The sequence below is a fragment of the Athene noctua genome, chromosome 17, assembly GCF_965140245.1.
Source record: "Athene noctua chromosome 17, bAthNoc1.hap1.1, whole genome shotgun sequence".
In the NCBI taxonomy this organism is placed as follows: domain Eukaryota; kingdom Metazoa; phylum Chordata; class Aves; order Strigiformes; family Strigidae; genus Athene; species Athene noctua.
Window position 1 is genome coordinate 10,518,530 of NC_134053.1, and position 10,791 is coordinate 10,529,320.

Below are 10,791 nucleotides of genomic sequence, written 5' to 3' on the forward strand. Positions count from 1 at the left end.
GCCCCGCCCCCTCCCGCCGCGGTGGCCCCGCCCAGTAGCCGCGGGTCGCTCCGCCGCACCCCGCGCGCTCGCCCCGCCCCTGGGGGCGTTGCGCGGCGCTTCCGCCCGGCGCGCGGTGCGGGGCTGTGGGCGGAAGGAGCCGGGCCGCGGCCTGAGGCGGGGCCCGGCGGCGAGCGGCGGGGCAGGCCCGGCCCGGCCCCTGAGGAGCGAGGGCGCCGCTTCCCTGAAGCGCTCACCGCCGACGCTTTCTTCGCGGCCCGCTGTCGGCGGCACCATGTCGGCCCTGCCGAAGAGCTACAACCCCTTCGCCGAGGAGGAGGAGGAGGAGGCGGCGGCGTGGCGGCCGGAGAGGGGCAGCGGGGAGTTGAGCGGCGCCGCGCGGCAGCGGTACCTGCAGCAGGAGGTGCTGCGTCGCTCCGCCGCCACCGCCGACAGCACCACCCGCTCCCTCTCGCTTCTCTACGAGTCCGAGCGGATCGGCGTGGCCGCCTCCGAGGTGGGTCGCGGCCCCGCGGGACAGCGCAGCCCGGGGGAGGGGGGCGAGCCGAGGACGGAGCCTTCTCCCCCTGGGGCGGCTGCGATGTGCCGCCGAGGGGCTGCCCTGCGCCCGCCGCCTCCCGCCACGCGTGTCCGGATTAAACCTCCTGGGGGGTGCGAGTGTGTGTCTTGTTTTCTCTATTCCCCCCGAAAGTCTCCCGAAACATCTCTTTATTTAGAGTTATTCAGTGGCTCGGAGACAACATATCCCTCTGTGTTATTGCAGGCTGATTTTCTGGGTGGAGGCAGTTTGGTTTTTGAGGAAAAAAAATCCCAGGTAGATTCTCTCTGTATAATACTGAGACTAGGACTCACCTGTGTTTTCACCTGCTTTTAACAACTCATTACTAAATCTTATCAATGGCATTATTATGCCTGTTTTTATCAGACTAAAAAGTTTTCAGCAGTTCTCTTGATGAAACTGCCCTGTTAGTTGTTTGTGATGTGCTGGCTTCATCCTGATTAATCATTTCCTTCATTCTTTTGGCCTTGTTTCAGAACAGAGTTTATACTTAGAGGCATCGTAAAGGTCTTGTCCATTGTGTCACCGGCTAATGGGAGGTTTCATTGAGCGTTAGTAACGTGGTTGCCTAAATTAACCCGAGAGCATTCAGAAGCTGCAGTAGGTGCTTATGCTGGAGAGGGCTCTTGGTAGCACTTCTGCAAATTTGGGGGCTCGTGATTTGTCTGTCTGGAAGAGCAGACATGAGGAATCAAGAATTTAGACTTAACACAGGGCTCGCGGTGAAACTTGAACTGTGTGTGTTTGCTGCTTGAGGGTGTGTGTGCAATTTAAACTAGAATTCCCCAAAGTTTAGAGAGAATTCAAAACAAGTTCTTTGTTTTGCACTAGCTGCAGGTAACTTGCCTGCCAGAATTAATCTTTGGATTACTTTGGAATAGCGTTTGTGCTGTCGAATTATAAAATAGCTTAATTGTATATATCAAAATGTCTAAATCTTGCTCTGTTAGTATTAGCTAAAAGATTATTCCTGCAGTAGGAAAAAATTCTGTTTGTGTTTATTTTCTCTGGTTATTCTGTTTGTAACATCATTATTGGGAACATCAGTAATGTGAAAATAGTATCCCTTTCCAGTGAAGGTGTCATTCACACCTAAAAATAATTCTGCTTGCTCATTTTGCTGTCACAAACCTATGCATTTTCACTACATCACCCATCTGGTGCCATGCTTATTCCATCAAGAAGAGATTCAAATGTCAACCTGACAGAAGACCAATACAGAAAATTCCTGGATGCTGTTTGTGGTAGGTGTCAGGAACCTTTGTGAAGTGATGAGGATTTTATAGCTGGTTAATGCTGTGGCTGACTAGCAACTCTTGATTGAAATGCCCTGGAGGAAGAGGGGTGAGTGAAAAAGCAGTATGTGTTCAGAAATATTCTACGTAGATGGAGGAACTCTGTTGTTTTTCTGTAGAATGTCTGTTAAATGTTTGATGTTTCAGTTTATCTTGGCTTTACTAGCTTCTCTTTTTCTGTCAATATCTGTTAGGAGCTTGTACGTCAAGGAGAGGCACTGAAGCGCACAGAACAGATGGTAGATAAAATGGACCAGGACTTGAAGACTAGTCAAAGGCACATAAATAGCATTAAGAGTGTTTGGGGGGGCTTGGTAAACTACTTCAAAGCCAAACCTCCAGAGAGCAAGCCAGAGCAGAATGGAACCCCTGAATATTGTGCTAACAGTAGGTAAGTAACATGAACATTTTACTTGGGAATTATCTCCCACAGTATTTCTGAAATGTCACCAGAAAATCAGAACTTAAAGATCTGATTCTGTCAAGTAAAGTCCTGAGATGGTGTCTAGCTCCCTTTTTCTTTTAACTCTGAGAAAAATATTTTTACTTTTATATTTGTAGTGGCAAGAATAACTGCGTATTTATGGGGAATTATTTCAAACAATTACAGAAAATTGCACAAGTAATTCTTCAGTCTTCTGAATTACTGTGCTTACTTCAGTCTTACCAGGAAATCATGATTTGTAGCATTAACATGTTTCCAGTGAAATATGTGTATTTCTCTAGTTTCTATTAAAAGCTGAAAATAAATTGCTGTTAAATTAATGTGTCTTACAGTACTTGTCTGTCTTAACTGAGAAACTTCTGTAAAACCTGGCAGTGCTGCATGGATTGATTTCCTTCTTCCCTCACTAGAGGAAAGGAACAGGTTGCCTCCAAGATGGAAGATACAGTTCTGGTTCTGATATAAAAGTTTCTGTGTGTTATTTTCATCACTAAAGCAAACAGTTCTGCTTTCACTGATGACAAATGCCAACAGTTTATTTTAAAGGAATGTTTTAGATCAGGTCAAACAAATTTGCTCTTATTTTATAAATTTGATACCAGTTCTTGTTTAACAGATTCAGAATGAGTCCTGTGGTCCATAGGAATGTTTTCTTTTTATTCTCTGTATTACTAGATTAAAAGAAGCAATGATGTCTAGCAAAGAACAAGAGTCAAAATACCAAGAAACTCATCCAAATTTAAGGAAGCTGGATAATTCAGGTTTGTCAACTTTATTATACACTGAGTATCTATCATCGTGGGGCAGACTTGTGCCGTGGTGAAGGCAGAGACCCTTCAGCCTGCCCAACTGCTGACTTGCATTGCTGCCTAACATCTGGAGATTTGTATCCCAGCCTTCATGGCTGTGAATTCTAGGGAATTGTTTTCCCTAAAGCTCCTTCTAGTCATAGTGAAGTCTTGAAACTTTGACATAGATTTTACTTAGCCCTTCTTGTGGGGGATTTATGCTATATCCACTAAAGACTTTAAAAGCATCCAGTGCTTGTATTTGCACAGAGAAGACTATAGTCAAGAATCCACACAATGTGCAGGCACATTGTCCTGGGTTTGCCAGAATGTTAACTTCCACATTCAGAGGTTCTCCTTTTTAACCATTACTTGTTACAGTTTTCAGATATGTTTTCCTTGTTATTTCAATATAACCCTTCATACAGGAGTCATTACTTGATATATACAAGGAAGTGCACAGGTTTTGGCCTTGCTCCCCATTCTCACAATGTGTTAACTTCTGTAGTGACTTTTATGTACAAAAGAACTGTTCCTTTCTTTAAGTGAGGTTCAATTACTTGTTAAAGAGTGAGAAGGCAGTAAGGTATCTTTATAATTGTAGTTCTGTAAATAAAGAAATGCTTTTTGGTAACACTGATGTCACTTCCACTCCCTGTAATATTACAAGTCTGTACAGTAGAGGGCACAAATAACTCTCTGGTGGCTTGACCTGGGGGAACATTTCACTGCTGGTAGAGGTTACCAACCTACCTGTTTTGTTGGTTGGGTGGCTGGTTTTTTTTCTTTTTTCTCTGACCTACCTAGTAGAATTACAAAAGGCATCCCAAAAGAGAATAAGTGTAGCTTAATAATGGTTCATCTTGAGGGGTGCCCTATAGTGGTGTTGGGCTACTTTTGATACTCCTGTTAGCAGGTTATGTGATTACATGGCAGCTGTGGTCAGACTAATTTTTAATAGCCCTTCTAAAACGTTAAAGCCTCTTTTTGCTAGCTTTTTTATTATATAATATTCTGTATTTTGTACTCATAACAGACAGTGATTTCAACAAAGCAGATTTAGTTTCTTCAGTGCAAAGGGATTCCTATCCAAAGAACCAACACCTGCGAGCTTACCACCAGAAAATTGATAACAACTTAGGTGAGTGAGAAAATTGAAGCTGTTTGATCTAATACACTTTTCAGTACTTCGTTCTTAAGCCAGAGAAAATTACTAAGTAATATATTGCCAACAAACACTTCTTTGTTTAGTTCACATGTGAAATTTGAGAATATAAAACAAAAAAATCATTTGCTTGTATTCTGCATTTCAAAACTATCTATGTAGCAGAATTTAGAATTTGATTGAAATCTACGTTATTTGGTAGAATGCTGAGGGATGTCATGTGGGTCAACTACTTGCAAATATTAATAACAGATCTGAGTTAGAAAATGCATTTCACACAAAACCAGCTGGAAACAAACTGGCTAGGATGCCTGGAATAGTATAAATCTTCTGCAGAAACTAATACACGATTGGCATTAGTACTTCAACTCTTCTGCAACATGCTTGTGCTTTAGAAATGGTTAGATTATGAACTGTCCCTGAGCAAAGAGACCAGGGGAAAAAAACACACACTAAAAGCATGAGTCCCCTTAGATCATATATTGACAATAAGAAAAACTCCCTTACCAAATGTGAATGTGCTAACAAATCTCTGTAATTTCAAAGAGGAGATGGTGCTGTAGTATCCCAAAACACTTGCATTCAGGATATGAAAATGTTTATTTGATTCATCCTATAAGTTGACTGGAATATCACTGGGATAAGAAGGCTTATCTATCCATTCTGAAAAATCTTATTAAGCAGGTACTGGTAATATTAATAAGGAAATACTGCTTCAAATTGACATCCAGATTGTACCAGTATGGATATTTACTACCTCTTTTTCTGAAGCTTACCACTTACATCTAAAGATGCATTCGGCTTACCTAACTGATACTTAGATATTAAAATGTACATCAGTTAGCACCCAAAGAATTTACAACTGTATGCAGCTTCTGAAATAAACATGTTTTGCAGAAAATAGAAGAATTGAAAGGCACTGAATATTTAATTTGTGAATTTGCTGCATTTCTTTTATTACTCCCCAAAACCATTCAGCTGACTTTCTTTTCCTTTGTTCTGCAGCATATATACAAAGTGCCTCTTTGCTTACATGTATCACTGTTTAGCTGACCTAGAAAGAAGAGATTGGAAAGAAATCAGAAAGGAATAGATCAAAGAGAAATAGTGAAGCATGAGAGCCAGCGGAAGCATATTTCTTCTCCCAAGCTGTGCAAAACTTACTAGCCTCAGAAGCATTTATACCAATCAGCCTTGCACTAAAATTATTTCCTTGTAGCCAGATTAGAAAATCTGAAAATGGGATTTTTCCATCTATGTTAAATAACTGACTGCTTAAGTCTTCAGTGTATTGCCCATGTCTCTGCATGAAGTTTAAAGAAAAACAATTGAGACAATGAGCATATTGCATATACTGAGCTGAGAAACAATGTACCAAATTTTATATAAAACACATTTTTTAAAATAAGTAAAAACTGCATTACAGGGTATGTCACTTAAGATCCAGTTCAGTTTTAAGCATTTGTACTTAACTTGTAATGGAAAAAGAAGGAAGCAATTATTTCTGGTAGTAATGGGGTAAAAGTGTTAAAATACTGGTGTTTCCACTATTGAAGAACATTCCGACTTGAGCAGTTGTAACTAACATTTTCTAACCCAGGGGTTTGGAGAAGAAGGAATCCTGATAGTATCCATTTAAACAACATGCTTTATACTGCTTTGATTCCTTATGGTCCCCTCTCTTTGTTAACAGATGAGATGTCTTCTGGGTTGAGTCGTCTGAAAAACCTAGCCCTTGGTCTGCAGACAGAAATAGATGAGCAAGATGATATGCTTGATCGGCTAACAAAAAAAGTAGAGACACTGGACGTCAATATTAAAAGCACTGATAAAAAAGTCCGACAACTGTAAAAGCTTTTAGAAATTTTTTTGTCCAGCGTCAGTTCTTCTTGGATGTTTTAGCTCAACCAATCTCTTAAAAAAATCTTGGACAGTATCTGTTTCTCTTTTTTCTGATACGTTATTGATTTTGTTGTCATTAAAATTGCATAGTCTTAAGTGCAGCATAATACCTTAAATTTCTTCTTAATATATGTGGGAAGAGTGCATGTTGAGTAAAATCTCTCAGCACTTGGTAAATGCTTTTGTGCTGGATACCCTGCTCAATTGTATAACTGTGTCATGTGCATGGAGGAATTTGCAATCTACAAAGCTTCAGTGTCCTTGGCCTGGGAGCTGTCATGAGAAAAGTAACTGCATTTTGCCTCTTTTGGGGAGGGGGCAGGGGGAACAGAATGTGCTTCTTTGTTCAGAACAAGTGTTGCTAATTCTGTTTACCTACAGCTATTTTAAATTCTGAAAAAATGCCGATATCCAGCTGTAAAAATAATTCGAAGTGACTGTTCTCTGGCATTTCTGGGGCTTAAGGAACGAACCGTTCTGTGGAAGTTGTAAAATATCAGGGGTGTCATGCAGTAATGATAATATTCTCTGTGTGTTCCCTTTTCTAAGATTAATTCTGCCAAATGGTAGATTCACAACCTGTGGTTTTTATGTTTGGGTCACTAAATGCTATCACCTTTACAGTATTTTCAGTAAAGATCTCTATGGGTATCTTACAGTCTGAGAGAAATGTTGGTTGACACACAAAAAGTTTGGATAACAAATGAGGACTTAAACATATGTGCTCTTAAAGATTCTTTTGCAGAACTTGTCAGCATCTGCTTTTCTATTTTCTGTTCTTCCTCAGCTTATTCAGTTAGGTGGTTATTGGAAAAATAGATTCCATTTTAGAAATGGAGAGTTGGTCTGATACTGCACAAACCGATCATAGGAGATTATTCTTTAAAATTTATTTAAAATGTGATTAGGGATTGAGCAGATGCTGTGTTTTCCTAGGTAATGTGACTGGTTTTAAGAATTACAATTCTGCTCCAGCCTGAACACATGACAATGAGAACTTGTGTCTGTCTTGAAAACAAGTAAGTTATTTCAGTTTGGAGAGGCCAAGGGACCCGTGTCGGTATTGCAACACCTGCTATCACAAATGATAATGAGTGGCTAAGAAGAGAGAGATTTTCCTGAGCTGGTGCCACATTATCTTGTGAATTAAAGGGCGACCTTGGTGTTCAGGGCTATCAAGCTTGTATCCTTCATGAACATCACATGCACACCCTCCCTTTTCCCTTTTTTCAAGGGATTTGTTGCCTTGAGCTCACTTGCTACAAAGTGCACCCCACTGGTAAGGAGATAAAAGAAATGTTGAGCCTTTCTTGTTTTACTGTGTCTTATGAAAGTTCACCTGAACAAAAATAAATAGTTAAAAAAGCTACAGTTCTTGGACATGGTATTGTGGAAAAAAATATTATTCCTGGGATTACTAGCAAAGTAGAGTTGTGAATTTATTTTAAGGTGAGCCTCTGTTTCACCTTATGTTATTGATGTCATTGATTTCAGTCTCTTAAGAAAATGTGTTTTGCAGGGACATAAAACTTTGAGCTACTGAGTATGTTTAATTTCTTTTTAATTTTCACTTTGTGTCATTTATGCTTATTTGGAACCATAAAAAACCTTATTGATATCAATGTATCATCTAACTTTTTGGGTGTATACCATGATTAATTCTCTCTTACTCTGTTAGAGTATTTATGATATGATTTGATGTCTCAAGATGGTTGTTAACATTTATTTAGTAAATGATACAATCATTAGTTTTGAAAATGTTAAGTACCTCACTGAAAGACTTACACCTGTTTCAGTTTCTTGTTTGACTTTCTCCTTTTAATAAAAAGGGTGAAAAGACTTGTATTTTTTCCTATCCCAACGCTGGTTAACAGCAATGCTTACATCTTAGAAGGGGTGTATAAATTCTCTCCAGAACAGAGAATACCAAAAATTGCTGGTAATTAATAATACTCATTTTAGTGTGAAATCTGCCTTCACCTGAATGGAACTATTTCACAACTAAATTTTTTCCAAAGTAAGACTTTGGTAACTATGATGTATGCTGAGACTTTCTCCACTAAGTTATGGCTAATGGAGGAAAATATGTAGCTGGAAGGTCTGATTGTGTTATGTGTAATAAAAAAAGTAGAGCTTGAATCCAAGCAAAATTTTTTTGTTGATTTAAGAGTGAAGTATGTAGCCTTTCTGATAGAAGCTATTCCTTTTTTTTTTTTTTTAGTATAAATTATTTCATGAAACAAACCCAAGTTTTTGGTCAACTGTTTAGTTGTATTAGCCTTATGAAACATTTACTGCATCCTGGAGATCTCTGATGCCTTTAAAAACACAAGCAGGGAAGGGGAATAAAAAAATTAAACCCCTATTTCTGCTTTAAGAACCTCATTATTCAAGCAGCCTAGAAAACCAGGATCTCAGCCGTGTGGAAGTTATACAGAGGTCTAACTTCTCATCTCTTCTAACGATCCCATTCACTGTCTCAGTAATGTATGTCTTTGCTTAGGCTTTCCTGCTCTATTTGCTATTTTTGTTTTGGTTATATTGGCCTTGTTTTAAAGGATTATTTCTCACATTGGATTTCTTTTGTGGGGGAAAAAAAGATTGTGCATGGGTATAAACGAATTCCTGCTACAAACTGAATTCCTTTTCTCAGCTTTGTTTCAGATGCTTTATGCTGATAAAGAACTTAAGTCTGACATTAAGACAATGCTATTTTGTAATAGTGATGATATTTTTTTTTCTCATTTGAATAACTTTGCATCCTGCAGAAAAGGGAAAAAAAAAAAAAAGACATTCGCCTTTCGAGGAAATGTCATTTTGTATGTGTTATGAAGGACTTAATTCAGAAGCTTTTCTTACTGTTTCTTGAGATAGAGTTCTAATTCTTGGATGTTGTTGAAAAACTTACCTTGTATAAGGGTATAGGACTTTCAGAAGAAATTTAATTTATACTAAGCACTAACTTGATAAGTTAAGTGATTTTGCCTAAATACTCGTGTTGGCATAGAAACTGGTGTCCTTGCAGCAAAATAGCTCTGATTAATTTTATTCTTACTGGCTTGAGTAGAAGTTTAATATTGAGGACAGAAGAAGATAGCAAAAACCCCACATAGTTAAGTCATTTCTATAAGAGATTATTTTCTTGTTTCTCAAAGAGTTTGCTAATAAATTTTGGAAGAGGTTTTAAACACCAGGAAGTAACATACCCTTTGTAACATAAGAAGACATCCTTTAAAAACAGCAAGGGAAAAAAAAGAAGTGGGAATAACCGGTATCTGACCACTAGATTCGTAGGTGTATGTAATTTTTAAATTTCCTGAGCATTGGATTACTATAACATGATGCATAGCTGAATTTTAGTCTGTACTACACAGATTTGTTGCTGTGGTGAACTCTGTTGGCCTATGGAAATTGTTGGGACACTGTATGATGTTGGGTTGTTCTTTTAATGTGTGAAATCTATCTGAAATATTTTGCTGCCTAGTAGTTTGTGTAAAGTGATGTCACTTGTTAAATGGTGAAATAGAAAATACTTTCCAACCACTTTGCCTTCTGAACAAACATTTTCTGTAGGCATTTTTACAAGCGTAACATCATATGGAGGATATGTGTTAATTTTGACTTTGAAATATATGGAGCTTAATTTTCAAAATCACAGGTAGCAATTATTTGTGTCTATGGCTTTTTTGAATAGTACTTTAATTCTGTGCCACCCAGGTATGACACTTTTTATACCAGTCAAACCGAAATCTTTTAATTAAATGCTAAACTGGACTGTAGTTCAGCAATTTAGGAGATTGAACTAAATGAGTGTTGAATCATAAGATGGTCAATAAAGGTGCTTATTGTTAATGGAGAGTTTTTGCATTTATTTCCCAAAATTCTTTGACTACAAATTCATTGACACTTCTTTCCTATGATCTGTTAGAATGCTGGACCTACTTTAAGTTTGTGCCAGAATGGAAATAAGTTTGCAGGTGGTGGGTTTTGATTTCTGAGGAAAAAAAAGAGGGTGTTTACATTTCTACTTGACTCTCCAGTAGATTCTTTTAGATCTGGGAAGAGGAATGCAAACAGGCATTTATTTGCAAAACTTGTGATGATAAAATAATTCAAGATGTTGCTTGAAAAGTAATCTTGCCATAGTGCTTGGTTTTACTAGGAACAATCTAAACTGGATGTATGCATGAATAAGGCAAGTGGAATAGGAGTAAGGCAAAAAAATGATTACCCGCTTGAAAACTTAAAACCAACAGGTATGTAATATTCCTTTGTGGTCGCAGATTTGGTGATGGCAGAAAATTTCAGACTGTCCTGACTTTCAGTTTGGTTCTTATCTGTATATGAAGGGAAGAACTTGACTTCTCAAAATTTTTTTGTAGTGGATTTTAATTTTGTTTGATACCATAAAGCAGAGATGCAGAAGTGGTAGTACAAAAGCTCTAGAAAGGGAAAGTCAATATGCTAAAGAGATTGACAGGTTTTTTAAAATCCAGATAACTTGGTTTTGCTGCCTTTGTACTAAGAGTTCTTCAACAAAAGGGAATTGAGAGCTCTTCCATCCATGTACTCTGTTGCATATAGAAAAATCAAAATAATGCAAAGAGCACAGTGAAGAAGGTAGAGAATGGAGCAGT

At 38.5% G+C, this 10,791-nt stretch overlaps 1 protein-coding gene across 3 annotated transcripts; it reads left to right on the forward strand.

The window, feature by feature from the left end:
- The first annotated feature begins 117 nt into the window (after positions 1-117).
- Positions 118-10,040, forward strand: SNAP29 (synaptosome associated protein 29). Of its 3 annotated transcripts, XM_074920915.1 has the most exons (6): positions 118-496; positions 2,049-2,245; positions 2,975-3,060; positions 4,001-4,003; positions 4,124-4,228; positions 5,946-10,039. In XM_074920915.1, exons 1-6 carry the CDS (start codon positions 275-277, stop codon positions 6,101-6,103), a joined length of 771 nt encoding a protein of 256 aa, XP_074777016.1. In that variant the 5' UTR covers positions 118-274; the 3' UTR covers positions 6,104-10,039. The 3 variants fall into 3 exon arrangements, with proteins under 3 accessions (XP_074777016.1, XP_074777017.1, XP_074777015.1); XM_074920916.1 differs by lacking the exon at positions 4,001-4,003 and having other exon boundaries at positions 4,145-4,228; positions 5,946-10,040; XM_074920914.1 differs by lacking the exon at positions 4,001-4,003 and having other exon boundaries at positions 119-496; positions 5,946-10,037.
- The last annotated feature ends 751 nt before the right edge of the window (positions 10,041-10,791 follow it).

What these genes read in the sequence shown, in the direction of transcription:
- SNAP29 (XM_074920915.1), top strand. Translation starts at nt 275, where the DNA reads ATGTCGGCCCTGCCGAAGAGCTACAACCCCTTCGCCGAGGAGGAGGAG. An exon ending in TCGGCGTGGCCGCCTCCGAG is followed by an intron (nt 497 to 2,048) that starts GTGGGTCGCGGC and finishes AATATCTGTTAG; the next exon opens with GAGCTTGTACGTCAAGGAGA. An exon ending in GAAAATTGATAACAACTTAG is followed by an intron (nt 4,229 to 5,945) that starts GTGAGTGAGAAA and finishes CTTTGTTAACAG; the next exon opens with ATGAGATGTCTTCTGGGTTG.